The 17443-nt window shown below is 39.9% G+C and overlaps 1 protein-coding gene across 2 annotated transcripts in view; it reads right to left on the reverse strand.

Moving 5' to 3' along the window:
• Wasl (WASP like actin nucleation promoting factor) overlaps nt 1-15841 on the reverse strand; it is a 55819-nt gene extending 39978 nt beyond the window's left edge. For both annotated transcript variants that reach the window (XM_052173310.1, XM_052173309.1), the window contains exon 1: nt 15644-15841. In XM_052173310.1, the coding sequence (XP_052029270.1) occupies nt 15644-15751 (108 nt within the window). In that variant the 5' untranslated portion in view covers nt 15752-15841. The remainder of the gene's footprint in view (nt 1-15643) is intronic.
• Nucleotides 15842-17443: the final 1602 nt, after the last annotated feature.

The following is a 17443-nucleotide window of genomic DNA, read 5'->3' on the forward strand; positions in this document are numbered from 1 at the left end:
TTAAGCAAGTGAAAGGGCTCCAAGAAAATGCACCAACTCCATGAAGGAGAGCTTTACAAACTGCTGTACTCAATTAGCAAACAGAAAAAAAAAAAAAAAACCGATATCTGCAATGAAAGATGCCTACAACCACTGCATAGGACTCTTACTGCACTCTGTGAAAACAAAAAGGTGGTGAATAATAAAACTAAACAGAGAAACTTAGAATCACTACACTTCTACTAAGAGGCTGTTATTGTGAATTCAGCATAGGGTAAGACATGGTAGAAATGAAAAACCATTTTTTAAAAAGAGAAAAGTAGTCTTTATGATAATTAAAATGAGCAGCCAACCAAAAGACATCACTGGATGTGATAAGAGACGATGTTAGAAGTTAGAAGCACATTTTGGTCAGCAGCCACCGACATCAGCAGTCTTCAAGGGGAACAAGTAAGAATCACTTAGGAGGCCATTCCATACATTCACTCTCAGCAACCACATCACAGACCACAGCAAATGTTGACGAGAAGGCAGCTGAGCTGGAGAGTCAAAATAGGCAGGGCCACTGGCTGACAGTTCTTTATAAAGAGAAACATACATCTACCCTATGGTAATGGAATTCTCTCAGGTGGTATTCATTAGAAACAAAGATGCACATAAAGATTGTGAAATAATTATGGCAGCCTCGTCTGTAAACACTGTAAGCAACCCCACTCACAAGCATAGATGACTTAATTATGAGAATAGCCAAACATGCCGTAAGATATTTATCAATGGACTATTAGTTAGCAAAGAATGAAAACCTAGGTAGTAGCATAGATGAATCTTAAAATATGCTGTGTAAAAAAGGTGGAAGAGCAGGCAAAACAAAGCCTTGATGACAAAAAAAGAAAACAATTGGATAGAAACACTCTATTTGAGGCAGTAGATATTCTTAAGCTTATTTTGAAGGTAACTTGTCACTGTAACTGTATATCACTTTGTCATCTGCATATTTTACATCATATAAATTATACTGTAAAAATCTTTTTGCACATGTGCATATGCAGTATACACATTTGCATATGTGTGCACATGGACACTGAAAGTTGACAATGACTCCGTCTAGCTAGCCAGTTTGCCTCAGGGATCCTGCTTCTCCTATTTCTATCTCCCACTTCGATCAGCCCCGTCTCTACCTCCACACCCCTAAAACAACAAAACAAGAAAACCAACCAAACCAAACCAAATCAAAAAAGCCACTTTCCTATAACAGAATACTGTGTTGGAATGTATGGACTTAATATTTCCCTCAGGAAGCAGCAAATCCAAATATTAATTATGTCCTTTGGTAACGACAAGCTCACTGACATGAAACAATGTCCATAAAAGAAAGGATGAGTGTGCCTACAGGGTGTGTCATCTGAGAGTAAGTATGTGTGGGTGTCTTTTATTTAGTTAGTAATTGATGTAAAACAAAGCCTGTTAAGGTCTGAATAAAAATATAAGCACTACTTCTGCCTAAGAGTCACAGGTTGTTACTGCTTTGATGTTGCCTTTACTCTGCAACCTGCCTGAGTATGCCCAGTACATGGCAGATAATTGAGACTTAAAATGTTTTAAGTAGTCACAATGCAAACAGACAAGTGAAATGGCTTTTAGGAAACTTAAGCAAAGTTCCTGCATGTCAGCATTAATCAGGTGCCAAGACGTAGCATGACGCATTCTTTCTGTACTCAGTCTTGAAATCCAGAGCATACTTACTTCATCATACTGAACACTTTGAATTAATAGCCTTTCAACTGTCTAAAGCTACATGGTGAGTGCCTATCAGGTACTATACAGCCATCACACCAGTAAATCTTTAATAATCAACATTGTTTTTAATGAGAAAAAAGTAATTTTAAAATAAGTCACCTGACTGCTATCAGAGCCTTTCCAAAACCTCCCAGCTGTGTATTGCATAACTCTCTGGAGTACTTTAAGCTATTTCCTAGCACTCTGTGAAGAAGCTTGTTTTTAGAAGGGAACAGGTTGGGCTGAAAGAGCTTATGGAACACTACCAAAATCAGCATAAGATGCTACACTGACATGAGTCCTCTGGTGAGAATGTGCGCTAGGAGTACATGCACGAAGCTACTTCTGATCTCCACATATTCCAACAGTGAGCTCCTGACAGCTGAGTCCAATGGACACTGGCCAGGGACTTAGTATGAGCACAGCTTTGGGCCACAGTGAAACTACAGTCAGAATACAATTAATCAAAGCGAGAAAAAGCCTCATAAACTTCTCTGTATCTTTCTCAAAAGAGAGAGAGAGAGAGAAAGAGAGAGAAAGGAAAGAAAGGAAAGAAAGGAAGAAAGAAAGAAAGGAAAGGAAGAAAGAAAGAAAGAAAGAAAAGAAAAGAAAAGAAAAGAAAAGAAAAGAAAAGAAAAGAAAAGAAAAGAAAGAGCATAGTTATTATTACATAGGTTTAAAGTTAAGGGTTCACTAAATGTGATTCAATTTGAAGCACATATTGAAGATGAGTTCATTAAAGAATGTTCTTACATTCTAGGATAAGGACAAGAATTACAAGGAACTGTCTTCAGAAATCATGCAAACATTTAGAATCATTAAGTAATTAAAATGTTAGGAAAAACTTCCTCAACTTAGAATTCTGTATCCAGCAAACTATTTATCAAAGGTAGTTTTTCATACACAAATTAAGGGAATTTTCTACCACTAAGACGGACTTATGAGAAATGCCAAAAGTTCTTCAGAGCAGGAAAATAATTAAGACCAATGTGATCCTTAATTTTGATTGTGGGATTTAGAATCTCCACAAAGGGCTGCCTAGCTGGCTGAATGGGTTAAAGGCTCCGGCTGCCAAGCCTGAGAACCTCAATTCCATCCCTGGGACACATATGGTACAAAGCACAAACCGACTCTCTCAGAGTGTCCTCTGGCCTCCACACCCACTGTGGCACACTCATGCTGTGCCCTCTTCAACCCCCAACACAAAGTAAGTAAAACTTAGAATCTCCACAGAAACTTATCTCTAGGTATACCTGTGAAGTCTTTTCCAGAGCAGAGTACCTGACATGTTATCCACCCCTCAACACAGGAAGCGCCCGTAATTCTATGGCCCAGGGTCTCCAACTACACAACAGGGATAGAGAGAAAAGAGCAGCAGCACATACAGCACTGCTCTCTGGCTGAGATACAACATGACCATCATCCTGAGTTCCTGCTGCCATTGATTGACACTTGCCCTCCAATGTCAGACTACATAATGAACCTTTCCCTATGTAAACTGCTTATAATCACAGACACAAGCCAGGAACTAATGTTAAGATACAGAGTCTTTGGGTCTTGGCAAGATCTTGTTTGAGTATCTACATTAATACAACTACATGATATGTTATACTTGTAAATTATTTTCAATAACATGACTTTTATTTTTAAAAAAAGACCTAGACAGGCAGAAATTCAAATATATACAAAGGTTGCTAAATAGAAAATGTAATATATTATTTTTAAGTGCTGTAACAAAAGATAATAATTTGATACTAAAAGAAACATATTCAACGACGACAGCTTTTAAACTATGACTATAGCTTTTAAAATAAGTAAAAATAGTGGCAGCCGTGGCGATGTGAAAGAGAATGGCTCCCACAGGTTCATATATTTGAATACTTTGACCCCAGTTGGTGGAACTGGTTTGGGAAGGATTAGGTGTGGCCTTGTTGGAGGTATGTCACTGGGGGAAGGGGGAGATGGAGTCTGGGATTCCAAAGGCAATGCCAGTCCCCATCTCTCTCCTCTCTGCCTGCAACTTGTAAGATGTGGCCTTTCAGCTACTGCTGCCATGCTCCTCACCATGATGATCATAGATTCATCCTCTGCTAGTGCAAGCAAGCCCAATTAAAGATTTTCTTTTATAAGTTGCCTTGGTCATGGTGTCTCTTCACAGTAAAAGAACAGTAACTAAAACAGCAGCAAATTTATATGGGGAGACAGTACATGCACACAGTATATGTGAATGTTTACCAATATAAAATATTTAAAAACATCAAAAATATAAAGCTGGTTAAACTTTAGAATACTTGGCATTAATTAAAAATTAATTAATTAATTCCCAAGCATACAGAAAGGAAGGAAGGAAGGAAGGAAGGAAGGAAGGAAGGAAGGAAGGAAGGAAGGAAGGAAGGAAGGAAGGAAGGGAGGGCAAGAACATAGCTCCACCAGAGACCTAACCCAGTCAGAAAAATTGACCTTAGGATACAAGGACATCATATTGTATTCCATATACTAGACTAGATATGTTAGCCAGTTGTGGTGGTAAAAGCCTTTAATCCTAGCACTTGGAAGGCACAGGCAGTCAGGTGGATCTCTTTGAGTTCAGGGCCAGATGAAATATTAGAGACATAGAAATAGCTATTATATATAAAGTGAGAGAAAAAAGAAAACAGGGCAGCAGTAATGTACAGGACAACTTTTAAGCAGTCTAACACATGTGACTGATATTCATGAGGGCAGGGTAGCATTTAAAAACAATGTCTAAAATTTGTCCAAAGTTGACAAACGATATGCCCAAGAAATAAACAACAAAAACCAGCACAAAAACATTTTAAAACTATACAAAGGAACATCATTAATAGATTCCTCAAAAAAAAAAAAAAAAAAAAAAACAACTAGTAACAGAAAAATCTGAAATGTAGTCAGAAAGACAGTTATTTTGGTGGGAAAAAAACTTAACTCTTCCAGATACTAAGGACAACTATTATCATGCCTACAAGAAACACACACCAGAAATAAAGACACCAAGACTAAGGAAGAAGAGTGAAAAAGGACTGTAACTCCATGGTAAAGGAAGCTGCAGTGGCAGTATTAATTTCTGATAAAGCTAATTTTTGATAAAAGTATTGTGAGGCATATAGGTCACCTCACAATGCCAAAAGGGTCAATTCAACATGACAAAACAATTATAAATACTCGCACACCTAAGAATTCTAAAAGATTTAGGCAATAAAAAAGTGACATAAAGCAGCTTTAAATTAGCAAGGGAAAAGCAGACTTGAACACTACTGATCCAAACTGATACACTCTAACATGCATGAGAACCCATGATACAGTACTTAAAAGAAAACATGTAGCAATACATTTTCACTTTAAAAAAAATATTTGTTTTATCTTATGTGTACTTGCCTGAATGTATTTATGGATACCATGTGCTTTAAGAAGCTCAAGGAAGTCAGAAGAGGGCACTGGAACTAGAACTAGAGACACAGGCAGGTGTAAGCTGCCATATGGGTGCTGGGAATTGAACCCAAATCTTCTCCAAGCGTAGCAAATACTCTTAAGTGATAAGCCAGCTTTCCGTCCCTATACTCATTTTTCAAACATAAAAGAGTATAGACATCAATTACTTCAATAATTGCTACCATAAGAAAACCTAGAAAATGCAAAATAAGCACAAGGAAATAATAGGAACAGACTAGAAATCAATAGAAAACAAAACAGTAGAATCAATCAATGAAACTAAAAGCCGATTGGTTCAAAAGATAATAATAATGATCAATCTGTCACTAGAATGACTAGATGATGAACATAATGGTGAAGAGCCAGTGCCTTTAAAGGGTGAGGGGAGACGGAGAGCAATCAAGATGGGCTGTCTGTCTGTTGATAGCCATGGTACCTGTTTATGTTACTTTAGTCTGCTTTTCATCCATTTAAGACTCCATAATAAAAAACAATATTCTTAAAAAAGCATGGGATATACCTGTTTTTCATACAACTGCATTTAGAATACAGATATACATAGAGATATGTAGTTATGTATAAAAAAGGATGGGAGTCAAGCCACTGAGAAGAAAGATCTTCACGTGGAGCCTAATTCACACAAGGGAAAACCAGGAGGAATGCTCTGTTAACTCTAGGCAGTGCAGTGGCTGTATATATACACGTATGCTTAAATATTATTTAAACAAGTATATGCGAGCAATAGTTTTGTACTTAAAGAAATGTCTAGTGCCTAAGAAAATTACAAAACTACATAGAAAATCTGAATTTTAATTATCAATTTGGCACAACCTATGATTGCCTGAAAAGAGAGTCTAATGGAAGGGTTATCTAGATTGGGCTGACCTGTGGACATGTCTATTGAGACAATCTTAATTATGTTAATTGATTTGAGAAGACCCAGCCTCAAAGTAGGTAGCCCTACTGTCTGGGTTTGGGTCCTGAATGAAGATAGAGAAAGCAATCTGAGCAGCTAGTATGCATGTACTAATTTCTTTCTGATTTTGACTGTGGATCTAATGTGACTAACTCTTAAATATCTACTGACTTTAAATTGTGAGCTAAAGTAAATTCTTTCTTCCTAAGATGCTTTTTGTCAGTCTTTTCCTTTACCACAGCAACAGGAAACAAAACTAATAAGAAGCTTCAGTGTATCAATTCTTTCTAATTAACCTAAAATCCAATGCTATTGTAAATCAAACAACTATTTCCTAGTAAAAGAGCATACTCTTTTCTAGTAAGAATACTTAGTACTAGGTACTAAGTACAAGCAAAATAATGTAACACTGAAGTGTAATAAAAGCCTTACTCTAATCAAGCTGTATCATTTGTAAAGCTGCACTGAAGGGAGCAAGCAAATTAAAGAAACAGAAGAGAATATAAAATTAGCTTTAAGTCCACCTGAAAACCCAAAAATTTGAAGCACCATTTTAAAAGGTGAAACATAAATTAGTAAATATATCAAAGAAAAAACAGTGATCTAACAAGGCAGGTCATCCAAAGCCCTAGATCTGTGTCTTGCTTCAACAATGTCTCTACAGATCAGACATGGGGACTCCCTCCTTTTAAAGGTCAACTGCTGTCCACTCTCTCCAGCAGCACCTTCTTGCAAGCCCCAGAAACAGTCACCATCATGTTGTGGTGGTTATCTGCCACACTTCAGATCACTTATGATCAGAGGTGGAGGCTACAGTAACTGCTGGTTATTTTGTACCTCCAGGAAACCTACAGTTACCTCTCTTTGGGTTACAATTTCTTTCACATTACAATTTCTTTCAGGCAATGTGAAGGGTCACTTTTTCCTAAATTCCTGAGAAAGAGAGCTCCAGGACTGACCACACAAGATGCAAAACAGCTGGTAGCTGGGCTGTTCAGAAGTGCAGAAGCCTTCTCAAGGTTGAGTGGGGGTAAAACAAGATCTTCTTGCCCTGGGTTATGACCTAAGGATCCCTCATTTCTACAATTTTCATAACAGCCACTTCCAGGATGAGGAGGTGAAGCTCAAGAAGATGGGGACCACCTGTCCCTGGGGAAGTTTAAGAAATACATCCTTAAGTACCACCAGAAGTCCTGGAAGCCTGCCTACCTGAGGCTCCTGGGCTCTAGAGCAATCAGCTGATGCCCGAGTCTCTCCTGCCACTAAACAACTTTGTAAGTGCCCTGGAGCCCCCCACCTCCCAAACCTTGAACCAAGTGAATATAAAGCTTTTGAAACAAAGGGGGAAAGATATAAGATTACAATAACACCCACAGGAAAGTTTAGTATTTATTCAGTGACCATTAGCATCAAGATTATTTTAGCAAAAGGCAAACCACAAATTACCAAAATACTATGATATGAACTACTATCCAATACCAATCAACAGTTCTTCCACATTACTAAGAGAAAATAAAGGGCCTAAAAAGAATATGTGTACTCAACAGATATGAAAGCTGTTCAGTTTCACTGATCCTACAAATCAAACAATGAGATTCTTTCACCAGACAGAAATCTTAAAAATTCCGGTCATTGATGAAAAGATAGTTTGTAACAATTGTTTGGAGGACAGTTATGCAGTTATCTGCCCATGTGGTAATGCTTGTTTCCTAGCTTTTAGTTCTTACTAAAACTTATTCTATATAAATACTGGAAAGGACACATTTAAATGTTTATTATAAAACTTTCGTTTAAAAGTCAAAATATATACTGATATCAAGCTGAATTGTGTCCTCTTGAAAGACACATTAAAATACTAACCCTCACATCTGTGAAGGTAATCCTATTTGGAGAGGGAGCCTTTACAAATATAACTGAGTTAAAACAAGGTCATTAAGGCTGACTGATGTCCTTGTATGTGGAGAAGACAGAATGAGTACAACATGCCATATTATTTGTAAAGGCAAGGACTGGATGGAGTTAAGGAACCTTAAGGACTGCCAGTAGCTAACAGAAGTTGGAAGACAGGTATGAAATAGATTCCCGCTTCGTTTCTCCAGAAGGAACGAAATCTGCTAGTACTTTTAGATTTCGATCGAGAACAATGAGAGAATACACTGTTCTATAAACTACCTGGTTTTATGGTACTTGGCTAAATATAGCATCAATTATATCAATAGAGACCAATAAATTACATATAACTATACCTTCACACAATGTAGTAATATGGCATTAAATGCAAGAATAAAAGGATACGTATAAATGGACAAGGAAACATACCTCTAGCATAAAAAAGATAATCTGTGTAATATATAAAATACTGGTTTTTTGGTTTGTTTTCATTTTTATTTTTTGGTAAATTAAGCATCTCACTAGTCCTTCAACTGCTTATGGAAAAACACTTGTGATCATTAATCTTCCGTGTTCTCTTCACTGGGTTTGGAATGACTTAGAAGAGACATTCTGGGAATGCCTGTAAGGGGCAAAACCATCCTAAATGGGCAACAACCAAGGGGAGTAGGGGACCTGAACTGAATAAGCATCCCAAAAGGAGACAGGGAGGCAAGACATACCATCTGTGCAGCCTCCCCTCACCCCACTGCCTCACAGGCCGGCTAGCACAGCTAACCTACTCTAATGCCAGGCTCTAGGATGAGCCACACCCGCTCACTGTGAGCCAAAATAAACGCTGTGATTTGCAAGCTGCTTTTGTCAGGCATTTTGTCACAGCAACCGGAAAAGTAGTAAGGCATCCTGCTCCAGTGCTGGCCAAGCCAGACGCCGACTACACTGCTCCCCTCTGTAACCTGGAGACCAGCTACACTCAATCATCAAGAGTATGTAAAGATTTATTATTTTTTTTTTTTTACTTTTTAAATTTTGAACTACAAGTCTGATAAGCATTTTGTCTGTAAATGCCCCAGCTTTTTCAAACCTAAAATGAATGTTTAACTTTGTATATAAAGACTTTTAAACTGTTAATGAGAAAATAGCTTTGTGATAATCTAATACATTATTATGTATTCCTGGACTTCTATATCGCATTTCTTTTACAGATGTGATTCCTTTAGTAAATCTTCAATGACAAGTTGAAAGTCTAAACAAATTACTACTACAAAGGAACCCTAGAGTCTAGAATACTGAAATGGTAATGAGAATTAAACTGTAAACTTACTGCATATCTTTCACCTTGTTTTTTTTTTAAAGATTTATTTATTCATTTCTAAGTACACTGTAGCTGTCTTCAAATACACCAGAAGAGGGCGTAAGATCCCATTACAGATGGTTGTGAGCCATCATGTGGTTGATAGGATTTAAATTCAAGACTGTCAGAAGAGCAGTCAGTGCCCTTAACCACTGAGCCATCTCTCCAGCCCCCTGACACTACTTTCTAAAGGGAGTTTTCCTATTTCTGGCCAACCTGAAAACCCAGAACCTTCCACAGGTTAGGCCAGTTATCACTGTATCACACACCTATACACAAAATTAAAAAGTGAGGCTGGAGTTTGCTATTTCTTTTTTTTTCACTGCCATTTATCACCATTAAAATGATGGAATCATCTCCTATTTCCTTAAGTAGTGATAGTGACGCAGTAAATAAATAAGTTTTATTCTTGTTATGCACCATTTATGAATACAGTTGAAGATATCAAACAGTTTCTATTTAATAACTGACACCAGTTAAAGAATTACTATTTTAGGTTATTTGTAAGCCAGTAAAGGTTACATTTACAAATAACAGTACACACCTTATAAAGGTAAATAAGAATGCACTGACTTGTGTTGCTTCCAGAATCTTTACAGGAAAAAAATTGAATTACATTCATAATACTAGGTTGTGAAATATGGGAAGAAAGCTGTGACTTTTAGAGCTACAAAATAATATATGACAAAGCTCAACTTTATCTACTCTTTTAAAATTATTTTTCTACCTAAAGTTGAAAAAGCAAGCACCATGCTTCCATTAAAATCATTTATTGAAAATTCTGTGGAATATGGACAGAAATCAAACAAAGGAGTAAATTTCATTTGAATTTTACTCTTCCCAGGTTTTATAACTTGAAATATATCATGCTTTACACCCTAAAGGTTAGGCTGTCACAGTTACACATCTGCAATCCCATAACTCTGGAGCTAGAGGCACAAGATCAGGAATTAAAGTTTGAGGCTAATCTGGGCTAGAGACCTTGTCTCAATAAATATACACATATTCTGTTTCTGAATACACACAATACTAACTACATGACAGAAACTGTTCAGCAGCACCACAGGATAGTAGTCATCTCTTCAGGACTTCAGCCAACAGATTCTAACAAAGGTGATAATAAATGTCCTACCCAAGTCTTCTGTATTATTCCAGTAGACTTTATTTTATCTTGACTGAACAAGTTCGTAGTAATTTTAAGAGGTATTTTAAAGCTAAAGGATAACTTTGGAATGGTGTGTTTTAAATAAAATACCCAACACTGTCCATAACAGAAAAAAAAATTAGCCCAACAATGGCAGAACAAGGGGGCAGGGGCTGGCTTAGGAGGAATGAGTATGGACGCTCAGAAACTCCTTAAAGAGGTTTGTCTATTCAAAGGCTCTTCTTTATAGACTTCATACTTAACTGACTTAAAACAAAACTTTCTTTGCCATCAATGGGAAATGTGCACGGACACTGAATAATTTCAGTAACAACTTTCTTCATATGCTTCTACAAATTTCTAAAGTACTTCATAGGTGGCACCTATTCTCACATGGTTTACGTAACTGAAATTCTTTAAAACCCCTTAGTAAGCCTTCTTTATAGATCTAGATGTGAAGGTTGGGCAATGTGCCCACTCTACAAAACAAAGAATGAGCAGGCTTTACAATGCAGGTGCTACTCTCCCTTCTCCTGTCAGAGTCCACACTATCAGACTTTGGTCCTTACCTTCTTCTTTTAACAGAGGAGGGCACTTTTCATGGTTATATATTCCAAACCCAGTGAATCTTAGCTCTTTCTTCATTGTTCAAAGTGAAAGGCATATCCTACATTCATCAAGAAGATATTAGCTTAGCAGGGGAATAAAAGCACTTTGATTAATGAAGAACCTGAACTCCGGGTAATAATATCTGTCAAGAATATGAAGTTTTTTACAATTTGATCAAGCAGTAAGAAAGGCTAACTAGGTTCCTAAGTCTGAGTCAAATGACCAATTATAATTATTCAAACAAGAAGTATGTGATGTGAAAATTTTAGAAAAATACCAAGGTGTTAGGAGGTCCATCTCTCAGAACTGCACACAAAGTAAGGAAACACTAATTAATGAAGATGAGTAATAAAAAGAGGAGCAGAGGAAGTAAAGGAAACTGAGGCAAAACTCTTATTAATGAAAAAATCTAATAATCACTAGTAGTAAAAAACAAGACAAAGGAAAAACAAAACAAAACAAAACCAACAGGTGAGAGTACGGCAGGGAAAGCAAGCCCAATCCTCCCAGCTCAAAGCATCAGAGCAAGGCTTGACAGAACAGCCTCGGGCTTTACTGTCCTTGGAAGTACACATCACACAGTAAACTCCACATGGCAAGGATGTACACGCTCCTTACACAAGCTAGCTATCACTCTACCTGAAAGTCAGCAGTACTTTACAAGAAGATAAGTGAATCTTGCTCTTTAAATTTATGAGACTATACTTCCAGGTAATGATACCATTAGAAACTATTAACTCCATGTAAGTTATAACACATATTCACTTATTATGTTTAACTTTAAATGAAATCCTAATTTCCATAAAGTTTATTTATTAAAACTATACCATAGCAATACATTTCTAAGAGTTACTTCTTCCATAAAACCAATTACTTTCAGAAAATGAGAAATATATGTGTCTACATACTTCTCTGCTCTCCTTTAATGTCTGCCTTTACTGCAATTCAATTCCCTTACCTCACTTTCTACATCTAAGTGGGACTTAATCATTCTAGGAGTCTTTTGAATCCTCTACCCATAAACTGTTTTAGTTCAGGCTCATCATTATTTTATGGAGGCATCTACAAACACCTACGGGATCTCCTCCTGTGTCATCCCTCTCACCATCCATAGTTCATTTCTACACTGCTCTCACCTTACCAAGTATACTGTCAAAGTGAGCCCTGATCTCTGTGTGGCTTGCTACCAACTGTGCTTCAACTGTACCTGTCTATTAGTTATGAAATGTGCCTTGACCTCTTAAGACAAAGAAATGCTGCAGTAAAAGAACTTGTTTTAACTTTAACTCACAAAACATAAACTCAATCAAAAGAAAGCCTATGACTGCCAATGTGACATCAAATGTTTTCAATGTGACAATTCTAGAATTACCCACAGAAACTTCTACTCTCAAACTGTAGCAACATTCAAATCTTCCCACAAAACTTGATTTAAAAAAGAAATTATCCCCCCCTCCCAAATAAAAAGGTTTAGCCGGGTGCTGGTGGCGCATGCCTTTAATCCCAGTACTTACGAGACAGAGGCAGGAGAATTTCTGAGTTCAAGGCCAGCCTGGTCTACAGAGTGAATTCCAGGACAGCCGTGGCTACACAGAGAAACCCTGTCTCAAAAAACCAAAAAAAAAAAAAAAAAAAAAAATCAAGCTCTACCTCAGACCTAGGAAACCTAATCATCAAGGAATTGAACCTACTCACTCATGTCTAATATTTCTACAGTGATTCCAATACATACATAAATGTGAAAGTACAGGCAAAAATTCCTGTTCTCTAACAAACTCTAATTTTCCAAGTCCTTTCCTTTATCAACCTGGTTAGCACCTGTGAATGAATCTTGTTCAGATGTTGCCCATTCTATCAAACCTTCTGGTTACTCTCCCAGCACTCAATAGTCCTCCATCCGCTTCGAACAAGTTTTCAGATATTTGTATATGCTCCCAACCAGCACAACCACTGTACAAGACAGCATTCTAATTTTACAGATAGAAAAAGCAAAGCCAGAACAGAAAGGTAAAGGGGCTTGTTCAAAGGAACCCTGAGCTTAAAGTTACACTGTCTGAGTGACTACAAAGCTGTCTATCTTTTCTGTCTTGTGAAGGACTGACTGACTGACTGACTGACTCATCAGTTTACATGTTGTTTCCCTCTTCAAACACCAAGTTCCCCGAGGGCAAGCACCAGTCTTGATTTTTGACCTCAACATCCAATTACCCAATGCATATTTGTTCAATGAAAGAAGTAACGAAGAACTTGCTTAAAATCTGGCACCATATAATGGTTTCATTTAACTTTTTAGATACAGTTCTAAATGTATTTGCTTATTATATTTGGTCTGACATGTAAATTTATTGCTTGCTTTATGAGAACGCATTTCACTGTTGCTTTAAACTACAAAAAAAAACCCAAACAAACAAAACAAAAAGCTTTGAGCAAAGCTTATAAAGATTATTCCATAACACTAATTTTACATTGCTCTCTAGTAAGCCAAAGGCTTCATATTTTATAGTAATTTTCACAAGAGAAGGCAACAACAATGTGGCTTTAAGTTACTGCAATTCAAAAGGTGAGTTGATTAATAATATATGATGTAAAGGAATTGAGCAGACTACTTGTAACCGACTCAGTAACCCACTTATGCTTAACCATGAACCATGTTATCTTTGTCTACTGAAATATACTCCCTCATCTGTCACTTCCTTGAAACCCTGGGTAAACACTACAGTTAAGCTCTGAGCAATGCATACACTAGAACACAGATGAATGTCTGTCATGCCTGAAGTTCATGGGCCTGGTATGTGAACACTGAGAGCTACTTAATGTTTGGCAGACTGTATACTAAAGGTACTAAAGCAGCACAGCTGACCTCTACCCTGCTCAAAGGCAGCTCATAATTAAAAAAAAAAAAAATGGAGATATTCCTAAATTGAAATCATGCAAATCCTAATGCTGCTTTAAGAAACTTACATTTAAATTCTATTACTTTTATGTAAAAAATGAAAGTTATTCCTTTAACACCACTCTGAGAGACAAATCAATAAGGGGGAAAATCCTCACAAAACAACATGATGTAGTGGAAAGTACAAGGTAGCTGGGCATATAGTTCCAGTTACATTCCTAAATTACTATGTGACTTGGGGCCAAGAGCTTCATTTTCTCACTTGTTTAAAAAACTATACAGGAAGAAGGACTTGGTTTATCTTTAAAGTTTTCTCCCAAATTATTTTTCTTCTTTTCTTGAACTACTGTTTTCTACCTCTAGTCAGTGGACGCAGTGTTCTTTAAAGTCTAAATTTTAGAACAAGAAATACATCTTAAGTCCAATGGAATGATCTGATTTCCAAAAGGAGATCCAAACAGTAAGCTCATAAAGTTAACAATTAATCTGGTAACTATCCAGAAATTGTCTACTCTTAACTTCTTCAGCAGGTGTAGTCTGATCTTGACATATTTAGCATTGCGAAGTGAAGATATGAAAAGGTTCTGCCCGGCTGAAACTTCTCCGGGTGCTTCCTGGGTTCCAGAAACACACGCTCTGCGAGAACTAGCAAACAGATGGCAGAAAGGGAGCCAGCCAGCATTTCAACAATCCCCCCTTTCAACTCAGTCACCTCAGGAAGATCAAGATAAGGCCTTCACCCGGAGAACCTCTCCACCCCCAGAAATGCCTGCAGCCAATGTAATGAATGCTTCCGTCAACAACACCCATTCCCCTTCCCACAGAACTGCTCGCTCCCAATCCGCCATCTGGGGTTGGAATGGGCCTCCCAGCACCAAACTCTGAAACCACTTTTGATCCCAAACGCCATGAGCTATTATAAACTGCCGCTTCCCTACGCATGGCTTCAGAGAGAGCACCCCCCCCCAAAAAAAAGCAAGGGAGGAAAAGGGGGGGAAACAGTGGGGCGGAGAGCAGAAACTAGGCCTAGTTTCTGCTGGAAAAATAAACCCCGTTTCTTTGCACTGGGGTGCAGGCGCATTTCCTGCCCCTGCTCCGATCCGAAGTGTCTATGAACCTGCACTGCACTTTATCCTCTCCCGGAATCCTAAAGGGGGACCGAAAAATCCGATTCGCTTCTTTCCCCATCTAGTCACTCCTAAAACCTCTAGCATTGTTAAGGAAGATAATCCAGACCCAGAAGTAGGAAGTGAAGCAAGGGCCAATGCTGGGATCCTGTCCTGAAATTAAGCTGCTGATGCACGAAGAAAATCCCCTTGCGGTCTAGAGTAAAGTTTGAACCTGCAGCAAGGGCACGGACCCGGCCGGGCCGGCCTGGGCTTCTGGGCAGGCCTACAGAGGTGACACTCCCTTGTTCCCCAGCAGCTGGGGGAGGTGGCTCCCGGCCCGGCAGGCCTGCACCCGGGGAGCAGGATGAGGGGAGCACCAGGGCCCGGGAGGCTGGAGGCCTGGCCCGCAGCAGCACCCCAGCCGTGCCGAGCCCGCCTCCTTCTCCCTCCTACCCCCGTCCGTGTCCCCCAGCCCGAACCCGTCAGGAGTCGTTAGGGGGTGGCGACAGGGGTCTCGGCTACTGACCACACATTTCTTGCCCAGGAAGGAGAAGAGAGACTCGTTCTCTTGCGGGGTGAGCAGCAGGGAGCCCACGTTGGTGACCCTCCGCGGGGGCTGCTGGCCCGAGCTCATGGTGTCGCCGGTGGGGTGGAGCGTCCAGGGCCGTCTCTTCTGGCGGTGGGCGAGCACTCGGTCCCACTCTGGGTGACAGGGGCGCGAGCCGCCAGTCACAGACGCAGCATCCCGTCGCTCCTCCGGCGCGCGGAGGCCGAGGGAAGGAGCTGACGGCGGGCGCCCTCGGGCCGCGCGCCGACAGGGAAGCTCCGGGTTCCCGCCCTGCTCGGCTCGGGCCGGATGGTCGTTGTCCTCGCACTCGGGCGGCTGCGCTAAACTCTCTACTCCTCCAGTCCTCCGACGGCGGCGGCGGCGGCGGCGGCAGTAGCCGCACAATCCAACATGGCAGCGGGGGCGGGCGAGACCACGGGACGCGGGACGCGGGGGAGCGCGCCGGAAACTCGGCTCGGCCGGACACCCCCCTCGGTTGCTGCGCGCCGGGGCGTGTCCGCACAGGCCCCGCCCCCTTCCGGGAGCCGCCGGGCTCAGCCGGGTTGAGGTCTTGTAGGCTAATCCACCCCCCACCAAGGACCACCACGCGCGTGCGCAGACTCAGACCGAGGCAGGGCTGGAGGGTCTCCGACCCCACCGAACAGGACGCCCCCTTACAGCGGCGCACTCCTTTGCCCGGCGTCCGGTCCGCGGGGCCAGTGTTTGTCAAGCACTGAAGCCGGAGTCTCAGGCCGCCTGTCAGGAAGGTCTAGATTAGCTGGAGAGGGAGGTCGGCCGGCGTAATTTCGGTCAGAGCCGCAGGTGCCTCGGGTTTCACGAATTTAGTACTGGCCGCCCCCGGGGCGTGGAGGGGCAGAGGTTGGCTGAGATCTGGAAAGACATCTTCATAGATGTCAAAAACAGACTCGTCTAAAGACGTCCACCACCCGCCTAGCGGATCTCGTGGGATAGGTGTGTGTAGTTTTTAAGCTCCGACTATCCCAGAATAACAGTTTTTTCCCTTGCCCTGTGAATCGGAAACCACCCCTCTCCATCTTTCTCTGTCTCAAAATCGAAACACTTTGTTGTCTCTTTAATTTGTTGTCTCTTTTATTCAAGATGAATACAAGCGTTTGGGAATGTCATATAGGAATATACCTTACCTCTTTTTTCCTTACGAGTTAATTTCATGGTTCTGTATTCTAGGTGCTGGGACCTAGGGCCCAGTGCATACTCAGCCAGCTAAGCTATATTCCCAGTGTTTCATAATATTAAAGGTTGGCATAAAATAATTGGCTGAAGGAAAAACTAAGAGCTTTAGTTTAAAAAAATGGAATATAGAAATAAGCCAGATTACAGCGAATTCTATAAAATGTACATCTTACTATTAACATTAAACATACAGTGTATCACATGAATTGTACTAACGATGTTTGCTAATTACTTAGTTCCAATTAAACAGTTGCATATTCAACTTTTATGAAAAACTCTGGTAAATTTCTGATAGTTCTCAATACATTGGTAAGCCATTACCAACGAACTGAAAACACAGGTGTAAAGCTACCCATAATTCCCATAATGCCCATAATTGGCTAATGAGGAACAAGTCTACAGTGGAGGATGTGTGAGTATACTCTTAGGAGTCCTCATGCAGTATATGGATATTTCAAATTAAACTCATCTTAATTTTAAAGGAAAAAAATTATCTTTAAAAGTGGCAAAACGCCAGGCATTGATGGTGAATGCCTTTAATCCTAGCACTTGGGAGGCAGAGGCAGG

This window comes from Apodemus sylvaticus, chromosome 2 (assembly GCF_947179515.1).
Source record: "Apodemus sylvaticus chromosome 2, mApoSyl1.1, whole genome shotgun sequence".
NCBI classification, from domain to species: Eukaryota; Metazoa; Chordata; class Mammalia; order Rodentia; family Muridae; genus Apodemus; species Apodemus sylvaticus.